General features: G+C 40.6%; 2 protein-coding genes across 2 annotated transcripts; one reads left to right on the forward strand and one right to left on the reverse strand.

The window, feature by feature from the left end:
• Positions 1 to 15: 15 nt before the first annotated feature.
• Positions 16 to 4364, forward strand: grwd1 (glutamate-rich WD repeat containing 1). The gene is made up of 7 exons (XM_046846520.1): positions 16 to 287; positions 512 to 629; positions 813 to 972; positions 1118 to 1328; positions 1438 to 1583; positions 1692 to 1883; positions 3264 to 4364. Exons 1-7 carry the CDS (start codon positions 68 to 70, stop codon positions 3570 to 3572), a joined length of 1356 nt encoding a protein of 451 aa, XP_046702476.1. The 5' UTR covers positions 16 to 67; the 3' UTR covers positions 3573 to 4364.
• Positions 4365 to 6698: 2334 nt separating this feature from the next.
• cdc42ep5 (CDC42 effector protein (Rho GTPase binding) 5) lies at positions 6699 to 13001 on the reverse strand. Its single transcript, XM_046846525.1, has 2 exons — positions 12804 to 13001; positions 6699 to 10263 (listed from the first exon to the last, which is right to left on the reverse strand). The coding sequence occupies exon 2, from the start codon at positions 10256 to 10258 to the stop codon at positions 9365 to 9367; it is 894 nt and encodes a 297-aa protein (XP_046702481.1). The 5' UTR covers positions 10259 to 10263; positions 12804 to 13001; the 3' UTR covers positions 6699 to 9364.
• Positions 13002 to 16266: the final 3265 nt, after the last annotated feature.

Here is a 16266-nt window from a genome sequence, read left to right on the forward strand (position 1 = left end):
CCAAGCAAGGCGCTTTAGTGACGTCACCGGAAGTAAGCCGTGGACTTCTTCTGGAGTTGCTCTCAAAATGGCTGCGCCCGATGAAAACACGCTTGTTCACGAAGATGAAGACGAAGTTGAAGAGATGGACGCCAGTGACAGCGATGAAGATGAGATGGATGAAGAAGGCAAGGGAGAAGAAGGCGGGCAGAATGAAGTGTATGTTCCTGGAGTTCAGTCTCTTCAGCAGGGGGAAGAGCTTGAGATGGATCGCTCGGCTTACCGCATGTATCACGAGTGCCAGACAGGTGATCCAATCGATTCTCCATAGAGTCTGTGGTGTTTGGATATGTTGATGTGCAAAACGGATGCATTGCAGATGTTATAAGCGTGTAATAAGCAGTTAAGTCTTTACACTGCATTGCTGTAGTAGTTGTATGTGTTGTGTGTCTCTTGTTCTACAGTAAACGCCCCTCATATGCCGAGAGGGACAAGAAATATCTCTTTAATTCATTGATTGATCTTTCTCCAGGTGCTCCTTGTCTGAGTTTTGATGTATTACCTGATGCTGAGGGAGAGTTGAGAGAGAAGTTTCCCCTGTCAATGCTGATGTGTGCTGGTACCCAAGCAGACACAGCTCTTAGTAACAGGTCAGATCAGTTCACAGACCAACAAATGATCCATCCATGTTATACCACTTTTTTTCCTACACTCCCAATCATGGTGTTGCAGCATTATTTTATGCATATGATAAAAAAAAATCTGTATGCAAATATTGATAACTGGTAATCAAGAGGGAAAAAATAGTCACATTTTTCCTGTTTCTGCCCCAGACTCATTGTCATGCGAATGCACAACCTGTATGGCACTGAAAAAGAGAATGAGGAAGAGGAGGAGAGCAGTGATGAGAGTGATGATGATGAGGAGGAGGAGAAGAAGCCACAAATGGAGTTGGCCATGATGCCCCATTATGGAGCAATAAACAGAGTCCGAGTAAGTGATTTTTTTTTTTCCTTATCTATTTATTAGCACTATTATAAACTTGTTATAGAAACATATGTGTCAGCAGAAGAGCGTGTTCTATTCTCAAATGTATTTATTTTTATTTGTACATTTTGCCCTTGTTTTGGTGACTCAGGTGACCCAGAATGGTGAGCAGTCATTGGCTGCTGTTTGGTGCGAGAAAGGTCAAGTGGAAATTTTTGACCTTCGGCCACAGCTGGAAGCAGTTCACAGCTCCACTGCAATGGCAGCTTTCATTAAACAGCACAAGGAGGCCACACCTCTGTTTAGTTTCTCAGGTCACATGACAGAAGGCTTTGCTATCGACTGGTCTTCTAAAGTACCAGGTCAGTGAGTACAGTGGAGTTTTATTGGTAGAGTAGTTTCCCAGAAGAAAAAAAAAAAAAAAAGCACACTCTATACTTTATTAACGTGTCGTCACACTTTGCCTCCAAGGCCGGCTTGTGAGTGGAGACTGCAACAAGAACATTCACGTGTGGGAGCCACAAGAGGGTGGAACTTCCTGGAAGATTGACCAACGGCCTTTTAGCTCTCATACAAAGTCTGTTGAGGACCTCCAGTGGTCACCTACTGAAGCAACAGTAAGTCAAAATAAGACGGCAACATTTGTCAGTTGTGAGTGAATATAATAACACGTATGCCCAGTTAGACTCGGTATCATGAGCATGTTGTTTTATTCGAACTCTTAGGTTTTCGCCTCCTGCTCAGTGGATCAGTCCATTCGCGTTTGGGATACCAGAGCGCCCCCAAAATCGATGCTCTCCGCCAACGAGGCTCACTTGTCCGACGTCAATGTCATCAGCTGGAATCGGACCGAACCATTTCTGTTATCTGGAGGGGATGATGGGTTTCTGAAGGTGTGGGACTTGAGGCAGTTCCAGGTGAGCAGTTTCTGTATGATTAGCACATTCTTGCATGCAAACCAAGCGTTTACTATATATTGTTGAATAAGCAACTAATGGTTTCTTAGGAAAAAAATAAACCTGTTGTCGGGTCAAAAAAAGGCTTTGCAAAATGATTTGTTTTTCAGCTTGATTGGGTCCTAAAATCCAACCAGTCTATTTAAGATTTTACCATTTAGCACATTTGTGTCTTTGTTTGGACAATAACTAAGATGTTCCCAAGCAAAAACAAAGTGATCACTCTTAAGGAAAGCAGGTGCATCATGAGCAAGGACGTTCAATAGGCAATACGTTTGTATCCTGAAGACAAGATGTTCCCAAAAGCACAACTAGACTACACATTTTTACCATATATTTATATTGAAGAAATCCTCTATTGTCCTCCTACCACAAATATCAGTGTATGCGGTTTTTCAAAAGGTAATAGGTTTTAACCTGCAATTGTACCAAATGTAAAAATAAGGTGTAGGATCTGTCACAATGGGGGCGCTGTTGTCCTTCCAGACTCTGGTATCCTGTTAGGTTACATGCCATCATGCAGTCTATTAAATGGAAAGAGATCTATTAATGGTAGATTCAAATCTGGCTGCAGCTGATTGGCAGGATCTAAAATATCATTTAATACTGAAGCAAAGTATCTTCCAGGAAAGTCTGTGAAAGATGCAGAAAGGTTTTATAGTGAGTAATCCCTCTCCTATTGGTGTCAGTAATTCATGGCAGCATTGTGCGAAGTCAAATAACTGCCACAGCGCTGGCACTGACCTGTCCGACTAGGTGTTATACGTGCACGGCATCCCTTCTGCACTTCAGGGTTTCCATATGCCTTCATCCAAAAATATACATGCAAACACTCGCTCCGTATGCACATACTCAAATTTGTGCAGCTCTAATGCAAATGTGCTTTTCCCGTGTTGTGGTTTGATTCGTTTTCTGTGCAGTGTTTTACCCTTTCACAATGTGATACGGAGTTAGTTTAGTGGTTAAGATGACGGACTTCTGATCAGTAGGTCGTGAGTTCAAATCCCAAGCATCGTCACGCTGCCACTGCTGGGCTCTTAAGCAATTGCCTCAAACGCTCAGTCGTATAAATGAGAATTGCAAGCGTCCGACAAATGAGAACCCGCCCCACCCCCCACCATAGTATTCAAAACATTACAGGTTAATTATTGTTGTACAATGTTTCTGACTGACTGAGAAGTTCGTCCCTGCACGCACATTTCCGCGAGGGAGCAGACTCTAAACGTGCTTATTGATTAAACTATTGTGCTCTGAGCGTTGTCTCGGCAACGTGATCTCAGGTTATCGCTTATCTGGTCAGTTTTCATACTGTCTCTTTTCCTCTTTTGTCTTCTCGCTCAGTCGGGCCATCCAGTGGCCAGCTTCAAGCAGCACAGTGCTCCTATCACTTCAGTGGAATGGAACCCCAATGATTCCAGCGTGTTTGCCGCTTCCGGAGCGGACGACGTCATCAGCCAATGGGATCTCTCGGTCGAGTCGTCTGACATAGGAGAGCAGGCCGAGAGCTTAAAGAAGCTCCCGCCACAGCTGCTGTTCTTGCACCAAGGCCAGAAGGAGGTCAAGGAGCTTCACTGGCACCCACAGATCCAGGGAACCCTCATCTCCACGGCGCTGTCAGGATTCAACGTGTTCAGGACTATTTCAGTGTAAAAAGGCCAAGAAGTCGCATGTGTGCTTTTGTGCCTTACAATAAAGGTAGTAATATGTTCAATATATCATGGAAATGAACGTTGCTTTTTGATAAAACGGACAAATTTATTTCGTTACACATAAACAGGGGAGCTCAGCTAGTATTCTCAGTGACGAGCAGCCTGTGCAAACACAGCTGCGTGTCCTAGATTTGAAGTTCGTCCCCGCCGCACTGCTCAGCAGCAGGTTGTAAAATCTCTTCACCCAAGTATTATTCCAGGACAGAATTCTGTTTGTCACAAGTCATATTTTTGTACTAATGTTTCTGGGGGCTTAATTGGTTCATGTTGGAATGCAGATGCTGCCATAGTTTTCCATGGCAAGGAGTTCTTTCACTTTCCTTTCATTACTCTCTCCCTCCAGTCAGAGTGGCAGTAACAAATATAACGTGTGCTCATGCATGCGAAAGAGGATCCTTAGCGCCTTCACTCCAAGCGTGTTTACCCTCTAAAGTAACATTAGCAGTTTGAAAAAACTTTGACACCATGTGACCTTAACCCTCCTCAGGTGTCGGTGGGGGCGTTATTGGGGGGAGTGAGAGATGACCAAATTTGTAGAATATTGTATAAATATTTGGTTGTAACTGATGCTGTTGAAGAAAAGCATAATTATGCTCAGACTCATGGTTCCTTTACATGTTCATTTTTCATCAATGACTCTAAAATGACTAAAAACTGAATTGAAATGTGTTTTCTGTCATAATACTGTATTCTCACAAGGTCACATCATCAATAAAAAAACCCTTGACTGCTATAAAGTCTGCTTGAATTTTATTGAGTGGTAATAATTGGGTAGTCAGAGTGGCTCTTTAGCCCAAAGCAGAGAAGTGTATTATTCCAGTAACCGAATGAAGCTAGTTGGCTTTAAATAGGTTGCATGAAAGACTACACTGGACACCAGAAATACACTATAAAACCAGAATTATGTGGACACCAGACAAAACAGCTGCCACAAATTTGAAAGCAGACATTGTATAGATTGTATACTGCAGCATTACAGTATACGAGGTGATATCAAAAAGTTTTGAGATTATCAACCTTCAAAATAGTCCCCCTGCACAGCAACACAGCGTTCCTGCCACTTCTTGAATATGTCTTGAAGTCTCCGCAACGGTGTCGGAACAGCTAACTGAGGGCTGGATCTCCATCTTCAGTGAGAGCGCCAAGCCTGCAAGGAGCCAAATCTGTGAGATCACATGGACCGTTCTCTGATGATCGTCATGCACGAGTTGCCGAATAGTTTCCACAATTTCGCGGGTTGCAGGGCTTGTTGATCTCGTCATCTTTCAGTGATGTTCTTCCGCTCTTAAAGCGCGCCACGTGAAAATGTCTCCGAGGCAGATTTGCCTGGTTTTACGCCGAATTTCACGTTTGTTCTTTGTTCTAACTTGCTGTCCATGTTGAAATCGCAGACACGGTAACGCACGTGGTCGGAATAACACAGTCGGCGTCGTTAGTCTCGAATCTTTGATGCCTACCTCATATCTACAGTTGTAGCATTATTGCCTAAACATCGTTTCAGCATGAACACGGCGAGCTCCAGGAAGACGTTCTTTGACAAGGATGTTAGTTACACTAAGTTTAAAATGAGCTTTTCAATATAAATATGATAATCAGGTGTCCACATTATTTTCAAATCTAATTTTTATCTATAAAGCACATTTAAAATATCGTGGATGGCCAAAGTGCTGTACATAGGAATTATAAAACACTAGATGGGTGATCTAAAGTGATCTAGATGGGTTATGATGAATAAATAGGTCAGCAAAGTATTTGGGGGTTTGGTTGCAGCAATGTTTATAGACAAAAACTTAAAATTACAGTAACGGACTTGCAACCAATGCGACGAACGCAAGATCGGAGTGATGTGACCAGGTTTGCAGCCACCAACGAGATGACGTGCAGCCACATTTTGAACCATTTGAAGACGAGAAACCGAGGAGAGCTTCAGCCCGACATACAGCGAGTTGCAGTGTTTGAGTCGTGTGGAAACGAAGGCGTAAATGAGCGACCGGCGTAGGTGATAGACGCTGGTGCTAACTATGCTATTGATTTGTTTGTCTAGCTTAAGACTTTGATCAATATAAAATCCTGAGTTTTTAACGTTGGCGGTTAGGAATGATAAAAGGGTTCCATGGTTGGCCAAATTCCTATTCGAGAATTCATTTGGACCAAATAAGATCATTTGGGTTTTGTCATTCACCAACATAAAATTGATAGTAAGCCAAAGTTTTAAGTACACGAAGACACGCTTGTAGTCTCTTGTGTGCGTCGCTGTCTTCATGATTTATGGGTGTGTTGAGTTGCTGGTATGGTCTTTTGGACTTTTTAATTTCACAAAAGAGGGAAAGTTTTAATGTTTATTTTAGACGAGACTCTTCCAGGATGAACCAGTATACTCCCATAAGTCTCACCGAATGGTTTGAGGTAGAAGGAAATGGTCACCAGATCTCAGTTGGAATGTTTATGATTTTGGACTGGAATGTTAAGACGGATCAATCGCAATCATCGAAACACCATCTGAGGGAATATGCTTTGAAGGAATGGTGTGTATGCCTTCGATAAATTTGCAGAGTCTAGTATTCATGCCAAGGCGCAATGTTCCAAAAGCTGTTTTGGCAGGTCACACTGGCCCAACATCGTGTGTTGGTTTGTTCCTTTTGTTCGTCAGCTGTTCGTAACAACGGCACATAACTGCACATATGACTTTCGAAGCAGCAGCATTAGAGTTTTCCTTCACTTGAACTAGGAGACCCAAACCTGCTCCAGCATGATGGTTCACCTGTGCACAAATGCAGCTCCATGAAGAAATGGTGTACATGGGTTGGAATGGAAGATCTTGAGTGGCCTGCTATATAGAGCTCTGACCTCAACCCTAATGGAAACCTGTGGAACGCTGATTGACCCAGGCCTCCTCAGCTCACCTACACCAGTACCTGACTTTACTAAAACAATACAATCTCCACAATCTAGTGGAACATCTTCCCTAAAGAGTGGAGGTTATTAGAACAGCAAATGGGGATGAGATGTAGAATGGGATGTTTTGCATTAGCACGATGAATAACAGGAATAAGAAAAGATAGACGGGTCGAGGACGTAAATATATTTATTAATGCAGATCTCAATATTAGAAAGATAATGTCAATACCAATACATCAGATATATGAAGTGCAGTGTTTCATCGTGTACACATACATGCAGGTACGTCAAGAGCTTACAGGCAGAACTGGTCTGACATATAGTGTAATTATAACAGCAGTACATGTTTTGTTTGCAGCTCGAATTCATCGTGATCACAGAGATGTTACTTAACTAACTTACACAACTGATTGTCGTTTGCTATAAATTTAAGTTGGTTTCTGTTTGGCTATTCATAATTAAACGGGTTCTCTTTAAAAAAATAAAAAAAAACAGAAAGAAAAAACAACATTTTGTACATTCTGGTTTCGACCTTTGAGACAGCATTCCAGTTTGAACGATTTGCACCAGATTCAGTTTTATTCCTACCTCTGGAATTCCGGCTACATTGCTCCGAATGCACTTATGACATGATTGTTTTTTTTTTTTTTTTTGTGGCACGTTTGTATGAAATGGCAACCACCCAGTTATTTACAAACTGGAATGTTTCCATTACCTAGCAACGTAACTAACAATTCTACCTACATGTCTGAGGATTCGCACCGTATTCCTGGCTAGTCACGCAGCTTTACTCTCAAAACACGACTTTTCAAGCTAAGCTGTAGCACGATCCCGTTTTCCTAACGCCTGTTACACCAGTTTCAACAGGAAGGTCTCCGAAAGGATCACAGTGTGGCATCTAAATGCTGTCCAAAGGCTGAACGTTCGTATAAGAAAGTGGTTTTATAATGACTGAAGTGTTTTTTGTTATCTGGAGATCTGCTTTCCAAGCTCTTTTTGCACAACTATGTAATAGCGAACGTTACATAAAAGCAGAGCGACGGGATCACGTATCGTTAACATTCGCGTGTAAAGATTCCAAAGAAAAACACCTCAGGAACAAATTGTCAGGTGTTTAATCATCATTATATCACGTTATTTACAAGTGAGTAGATGGTTATATTATAAAAGATGTCTGACATTGTTTCTGAAAAGAAAATACAATTTCATGCAGTTTGCTACTTAAAACAATTATCGTGTAACTAAGTGGTAATGCAACTTGTCCATTATTACCTCCCAATAAATCCAGTTTAAAACCAGTAGGCAGTTCTTCAGCTTTCCTGATTCGGCTCAAAAAAGTTGATTTCAGAGGGAAAACAAGGCTTTTTCCATAAGAAAGTGGTCTCTAGGAGACATGTAAACTCTGACGACTGGCTATTAAAATAAGAAGTCGGTTTAAATTGGGTTTGTAGTCATTTAAAGGTGTATAAGCACAATGTTTTGTGGTTCTGCTGTACACTAGGCATCGTCCGATCGTAACAAAACGCACGCCAATACGCGATATGAACTCGATATTGCTATCGCTAATCTTCACATCCTTTCCGTTTGTATTAGCAGAGAAGAGTTTGGATCTCAAAAAAGCCACATAAGACAATAAAGAAGTGGAAGTGATGACGATATGATGCCGAAGAGTGTTCTCTCTGTGTATAAAACGTATACTGAGACCTATGAAGTCATTGTTGAAAAGTTGAGTCATTTTTTTAAGTAGCTTTTCTGTTGCAGTTTCAGTATGTTCTCTGTCAGGATACTTTATTTTCTCTCCATGTACCTTAAACTTGCACAGCAGATAGCAGGCTGTGTCAAATTACACCAAACCCCTCCAAAGAAGTGTAGAAGAGCAAACAGCAATGAAGTCCTATATCAAACTGTGTCCGCGGTACTAAACTGAGCACCTGCGATCTACAAGCATATCATCCACCCACTGTTTTTTCCACCCATTGTGTTTGTTACTCCCACAGGAACACCCAAAAGTTCTCCCCCAACGCATGCACATAGTTCAGTTATGCCTGGCTCTGGCTTTTTATTTTTGTTTCGATGCCGCTATGAAATCGATCAACATGATTTTACCTCAGGAACACCAGATTGCTGCTGATGTTATATGTAGAGAGCGCAATTCGCTTGTGTATTTTCGTAACCCGACAACAAGAAAAAATATGAATTAGAATAGATTTAATAAATGAAAGCGTATCACTTTACTTTTGGCCTATAGTATTTAAAAAAAATAATAATAATAATAAGGCGTTTCTTTTTTAAAAAAAAAAGAGACCAATACACTAAAGGACATAACATTTTCAAACAGCTTTTGTGGAATACTGGTATTTGGCTCAACCTGGGACTCCTGTATTGAGATGATTTATTACCAGCATGTCTACCATTTAACATTCCCAGTAATAAGCTTTAAAAGAGACCCTATTTTTAAAATGTATGACAGCAACACCAGACCTACTAATAAGTGTTTATCTGCACTGTTTTGTAATATTAAATATTAAATGTATGCCGTTGTTTAAGGCTTGAGTGGAACTAATAGTACTAATAGAAACATAATTTCTTTATAATACTACAGTTCTATTCTGATTAAAAAAAAAAAAAGATAAACTAGTGTTCAGCTTAGAGTTTTGAAAAGTATTTGTATACATACATTTTTTTGTGTAACCTTTTCTGATAACTAACAAGTCCAGTTCTTCCTGTTTCATAGAGTTGTTCTCACTTTGGTACTTTCTCCCTTTTGTGTTATTCAGAAAAGCATTTTGTGCATACTTTTCTCTGCTTGGTCTTTACATACCCATCATTATACTTCTAAAGGCCGATCTCATCGTCTGACTCATCCTCGAACGTATAGCCCTGCTCAACTGCAACGCCCTCTTCATCTGAATCTGACTCCGACAAATGGTTCTCCTCTCTCCTCCTGTCCAATGGGGAGATCCCTTCGTATTCGGAGCTCATTGAAGAAGAAGGGCTGGGACTGATGTCTGGCCGATGATTCGTAAGCTCTGGTTTCAAGGCTCCTTTATTAGCCGTTCCTTCAACTCTCATCTCTTCAACTGGACCTGTACTTGTTTCCTTTTCACGTTCCAGCTCTAATTCTCCACCTAAGTACTGCCGTCCAACGATCTCCTCCTTTTTGTCGCTAAATCGGACCTTCGGCCGGAGCCCTTTGGACTTGATACCGTTGAAGTCGTTGAAATGCTCCTCCCCTCTGCTCAGATCGTCTATTCTCTTCTCATACATGTAATTGCTTGCGCCGTTGGGTGAAATCCCACCGTCTGCACTGCTCTTACCGGAGAGAAACACTTCTTCTTCACCATCATTGCCCATTGTCCACTTGTCACCCAAACCCAGCCCATCCATCACTCCCAGCACATCTCCCAAAATGGATGGCCCCAAATCTAGATCCAGATCGAAGGATGAGACTGATTCTGAGTGCTGGAGTTCTGTGAACGGTTCATCAAGGGGTTTGCTTTTAGCGTCATGATGTAGCCTTATTTCTGGTGATTCAACTGTGGCCTCCACGGGAGAGGTGATGGACTGAAAAGACTCCGGGCTGGAGGGGCCGTGACTGGACAAGAAGGAGGTGTCTCCAAAGGCGTCTCCGCCACGGCCGATATGCATAGTGTGGCGAAAGTCGCCAAGCGGGGCAGAGATCATGGTGGGATCCAGGCGGTGAGCCCGGCCCGACTTGTGCAGCGGCATTGGAACTGTGAAATTAAAAATTCATGAGTGAATATCACATCCAGTTTACATTAAAAGTACCTCATCTATAATTATGCAGCACCTCAGCAAAGCAAGACGTAACATGATCTTCTCCAATAAAAAAAACCCACAATGTCACTTTCATGTTACCGTCATCCATGAGGCGTCTTATACATGCTTACATCGAAAAGCCAAATAATGGTAACCAGTTTCCATTTTTTCTTAAATCCTCAAATTTATGATCATTCCTCTGTCTTCTCATGATAACCCATGATTTTGGCAAATGGCTGAATAAAGAAGTCAGTTATGATTTCTTGTATATGTGTGAACTCTCTACAACCTCTTCCTTCAGTTACCTGTTTAAGCATGAGATTCACATCGTTAACATTTTTTTGTTGTTGTTCTTTTTTTTTTTGCATCAACGGTTTTCATCTCCCAGCTTCAGACTGGCAAAATGGATAAGACATTTAAATCTCGCCACGATGATGCAATGCAGACACGTTTAACACGCAGCAACGGTGAGAAAGAGCCGACTGAGAAGTGATGCCGCAGCCATGCTCAGACTTGTGAGACACGGGAAATGCAAAAACATAGTTTTGGATTCTGCCCCTGGGGCTTGCGCAAGTCAAGCCAAGCCAAGCATACACACACACACACACACACACACACACACACACACACACAAACTGAAACAGATATTTTGAAACACTAGTGTTGATGGAGCTGTTCTAATGAAATGCAGGTATAGGGACCATTACAAATCTGTTAGGTTTGTAGCTGAGAAAGTGGCGACACATTTCTTGCTTGATTATAACAATCCGAATAATAAAACTTTCGCATTATAATAAAAAACATTTTACACAAACTAAATGTACTTTTTTTTCTTTCTCGAAGGTACTAGAAGTGGTAATGTGTTATACCAGTAAAAGGCCAGAAAACACAGATGTTCCTCAATATAGCATTAAGAAATAAGTCTTAAGTTAGAAGCAGTTTGTAGAAGATTAAAGAAGGGCATCTATGTGAAAAGTCTGGCATCACCCTTGAATCGATTCTCACTATATCTCCCAGTGTGTTTAAGGGTTTCTGGTGAAAGGCAGGTACCTGTCACACTCACATGAGAAGGGCGGGATGGGGGGGAAAGGACTCTGCTTGTTAGGAAAATCAGAATGCAAATGAAAACGAAAACAACCTTTTAAAAAAAGACATCCAGGACACACTTTCAGAGCCTGTTTGCTGGAATTAGCTGGAAATGAAGTTTGACTCGCTCCTTATAAACTGCTTCTTTTAGGAATTTCTACATAGTGCACGTAGTTTTGCAGGAAAGAAAAGCTCCCGAGCGTATTGATTAGTATCTATGTGTATTTCCACAACGATTTAGAGATGACTTGTCTAACATCTCATCAGTGGCGGTTTTTGACACCGGTTTGACTTCTCGCACGAAACGTGCGTCCATAAGAAACTTGGCTGAGGAACAGTTACATACGCCGATCTTTTATTTTTTTAAGAGACTGATGAGATCGATCAGTTTTCCCCTTACACATATTAATCTACTACTTGAAAGCTAATCATCTACTCTACTCATCTACTCGTCATCTACTCAATCTACTACTTAAAAGCCTCATCACATGTCGATTCTTGATTCATTCAAACACTCAGCACACACTCCATGATAGTCATCGATACTTAGCATTGTATACACTATTAATCTGTCGGTGTGGCACTATTTACTATTCAACACTACACAATACAATTATGGCCAACTGCACATTTTATAATTGAATGTGTTGGTGTTGTATTTTGAATTCATTCTGAATATGAAATGGCTGTTTTTTTTTACTTTGTGAAGAAATATTAATAAGAAGAAATACAGTGGTTTCCAGAGGCTGTATGAATCATATATAACATATAATAATTTAAAAAGTAACAATAAGCTAAATTAGGTGTCGGAAACCTTTCAGAGATGAAGATAAACCTCTCCAGCAGCATCTCGACCGTCCTGTATTTCCTCCAACCACTTTCTGCTCGAGTTTTAGATTTTTTTTGGTTTATTTGTAGAGTCAAAGCGCCATTTTTGTTACCTGGACTGACGGCTTGAGAGCAACAGCTGGAGCTCCACCGCTTACCTCACCCTCAACCCCGTCCCGAGCAATAAAACAAACACAAGCTCTCTGGGTGACTGCTAAAGCTCACAAGACCTTTTTTAGAAGCTGTTTATAGTCATACAAAACTATGGTTTCATTAATTTTTTTTTTACAAAGAATAAAGCTGATCTGTAACTCATTAAATGTGTCAGGAATGTGAGCACGCTTCCCCTCCTTCCTCCTCCTCCTCCTCTCACAAAGCTCTCTACAACTTCTTATGTCCACAAAAATGATACAAAATTAGAAGAAACTGTGTTTTTTTTTTCGGTAAACTTGATACAAATGTAAAAAGGAAATAAAAAAAAGGGGGGGAACGCGACAGGAAAAGTTGCTGCGCCCCTCAGGAGTTTTCTGGAGTTGCACATATGATAGTCTGTAAACAAGAGAGGGAAAAAAAGACTTACTTTTTAAAGATATATATATATAAATATATATATACACAGAGACAGAGAAGTTCTTCCTTAATCCGATTCACACCCCGACTTCTTATTCCCTTCCGTCCAGACTTTTTGTTAATAATAAATATTAAATCCTATTGACTCGTTCTTTTTTAAGGTAATTTCTTGGCGGCGCTCTACTCGGATATTTCTTTTTCTCCTCCTCCTCCTGAATGGGATGGGCGCGGAAGTGACGCGTCTTGATTAGGGAACGGAATGGAAAAAGCGACGCTAACGTCCCAGACCGCATACTAGCGTACTACATAGTGTGCACCCAAAGAGGCGGGGACCACGGGGGACCGCAGTGATAATATGTGGCGTACTTGTTGAAGCGCACTATTTAGTACGGGAGTAGGCGGATGTCGCCCAGAACAGCTGTTTTCCCTCTTAAAACTCTGTATTTCAAATTTCTCTCACTTTTTCTCTCAAAACGTAACATGTAGATGGTTCATGGAGTTCATAATTGTGTCCTGGGCAATTAAACAAAAAGGGCCAGAAACAAAGAATGGAGAAAAAGGGACACATAGAGGGATGGAGAGAGACAGAAGGAAAGTGACACACAAGAAAATAGTAAGACAGGTAATGACTGACATGAGAGGGATGAAATGATGGGTTGAGGCAGATAAATGGATGAAAAAGGGGAGGTAGAAATAGAAACAGAGAGACAGAGGGGAAAGAAGAGACAGGCAGACAGACAGACAGGCAGAGAAATAGGAAATGAGTGAAAGACAGATGGAGAGAGAGGAAAAAAGGGACAGACAGACAGTTTGAGGGGAAAGGACAGACAGACAGAAAGACAAGCACATGGAGACATAGAAAGGAAGGATGAGACAAACAGAAAGAAAGAGGTAATAAGTGAGAGACAGAGATGGAGAAAGAGGAAAAGAAGGACAGACAGGTACAGACAGATGGAGAGAGAAAAGGAAAGGAGGAGCAGACAGAGAATGGAGAGAATAGGACAAATAGAGGGATGTAAAGAGACAGAAAGAAGGTGACACAGACAAGAAAATAGTAAGACAGATAATGACTGACATGAGAGGGATGAATGAAGGGTTGAGGCAGATAAAGGGATGGAAAAGTGGAGGTAGAAATGAAAACAGAGACAGATAGAGTAATAGGAAATGAGTAAAAGACAGAGAGAGAGGAAAAGAGGGACAGACAGACAGTTTGAGGGAAAGGACAGACAGCTAGAAAGACAGGCAGATGGGAAAAGAGAGAGAGAGGAAAGGAGGGACAGACAGGTACAGACAGATGGAGAGAGAGAGAGAGAGAGAGAGAGAGAGAGAGAGAGAGAGGAAAGGATGGACACACAGGTACAGACAGACAGAGAAAGTAAAGAGACTGGCAAGTGGAGACAGAAAAAAAGAGGGGAAAGGAGACACGGACAGATAGAAGGGAGAAATGAGAGTGTCAGATAGAGAGGGAAAAAGAGGGACAGCCAGAAAGGCAGGCACATGAACACAGAAAGAGGGAAAAGAAGAGACAGAGCTATTAATAGTCTTAATAATGAAATAAATAAAAATCATAATAAAATCATTGGTCAGGTTACGATCAAGACTGAAACAAATGCACATGATTCTCCCGTGTCACAATCCACTCTTTATTTTTGAGCGTTCAGGGTAAAAAACTAGAAACCACCGAAGCTAGAAATCACTTTTATAGACGTCTTGGACACAAAGGTAAAATGAGGATAATGATTCAAAGGTTTTATGTCTGGGTTCTATACAACACATCAGCTGACTTTCTATAAAAACCTGACCATACATTTCCATACAAGGCTTTCACCTTCTTTACAATGGAAAACCGTTATATGATCATTTACTTTATTTGTTTTTACTCTTTGATCATTTTCTGATTGATGTTTTGTTGTTAAGACCATTAAAAGCATAATATTAGAGACTACTTTGCAGTTTAGGGCTTAGGTTTTTTTTTTATGATTGTATTTACCCAGCAGTGTAATGTACATGTGAGTCAGACTTTCAGCTTGTATGACGTAGGTGTGATGGTTCACTGTTGGTACTAATCCAGCTTTGCAACATCATCTTCAACATAGTGTACATAGTTCTGGAAAAAAAAAGTGGCTTGTGAGTGTATTTATTGCAATCTGTCTGCATTTATATAATAATTATAAATAACTTGTCTAACATCTCATCAGTAATGTTTTTGAAGTTGGTCCTCACACATAATGTAGACACAGATCAGTTTCTTGGAGACTGATGAGATCAATCAACAATTTGACGTAAAGGCCGATTGAAATATAAATTATAAATCAATAGTACAATGCAGTAATACATTTAATCAACGTGTTTATACACTGGAATCCATCAAAACATTCAGCACACACATATGTACGCTTTCCGAGAAGTCAGTCAGCGTGGCACTAAGCCTGGATGCTGGTGTTTTGTATTCAATTATACACAATACAATGAGAGAACAGTCCATAATACAATTATGGGTAACTGCATGTATTACAGTTGTGGTGGGTTTTTTGCCACTAAAAAAATATAAAAGTTTATTTTCTTGTGGAAAGCTGCAGGACAATGTTGTAATAGAGAAAGATCTGTGCTTTTGACTGCATATGCACAAAGCCTGAGCAAAAGCAGATATCCTGGACATCCCACGGTTTAAGAATTGTACAGGAAAGGGAGGATAAAAACAGAGGGGAAGAATTCCATACTTTACTCTGATGAGTTCACTCCCTATGTGCTCTCTCTCTCTCTCTCTCTCTCTCTCTCTCTCTGACTTTTAAAAAAACTATAGATTAACCTCAGAAAACCCCAAAACAGGCAAATGTAAGAGACAGGAGTACTCAAAGGTTATGCAAACACAAGAACGAATCTCTACAATGTACATCAATGAGTATAAAAACAACTCCCACACATTTATTGATCTCCATAAATCCAGGATTCTTTATTTCTCTACTAGTTCGAACTAATGCAATTATTTTAAATGTCATTTTCCCTAAATATTTAGAAACGCTGTATAGCCGTTTTTTTTATTTCCGATAGTATTAAAACCATGTTATTAAAGAGGCAAATGAAGAAGATATAAATATATATGAGGATCTATGAGGACGGTGTTCGGCAGCACGGCTCTAAAAATAACACTTCAGTTTAAAATGTTGTTAAATGCCTGAAATTCTTTAACAGCCTGTGGACTTTGCTGAGCAGATCTTCCTCGCTTTAACGCTTCCAAGACAAGTAAGGCAAAGGACAAGCATCGATTTTCTTTTAATATTATTTTAGCTCTTCACTGTCGTGTCCTTATAATACTATACTGTATAGTGAGAAGGTCATTTTTCAGGGCTTTTGCATGTTCTTTTAAAGTTCAGTTGATGCGAATGATGTTGCCAGGTGTTAAAATCTGTATCATACAAGAAGTTTACATTTTACTCAACACTTTACCCTTTTCTTGTGATATTTGGACCTCT

Source organism: Silurus meridionalis, chromosome 4 (genome assembly GCF_014805685.1).
Source record: "Silurus meridionalis isolate SWU-2019-XX chromosome 4, ASM1480568v1, whole genome shotgun sequence".
In the NCBI taxonomy this organism is placed as follows: Eukaryota; Metazoa; Chordata; class Actinopteri; order Siluriformes; family Siluridae; genus Silurus; species Silurus meridionalis.

Bases quoted from the DNA above. Each gene is read 5' to 3' on its own strand.
- cdc42ep5 (XM_046846525.1), bottom strand. From the start codon at position 10,258: ATGCCGCTGCACAAGTCGGGCCGGGCTCACCGCCTGGATCCCACCATG.
- grwd1 (XM_046846520.1), top strand. From the start codon at position 68: ATGGCTGCGCCCGATGAAAACACGCTTGTTCACGAAGATGAAGACGAA. The intron at 1,329-1,437 runs GTCAGTGAGTAC...TTTGCCTCCAAG, and splicing joins CTGGTCTTCTAAAGTACCAG to GCCGGCTTGTGAGTGGAGAC. The intron at 1,884-3,263 runs GTGAGCAGTTTC...CTTCTCGCTCAG, and splicing joins GGGACTTGAGGCAGTTCCAG to TCGGGCCATCCAGTGGCCAG.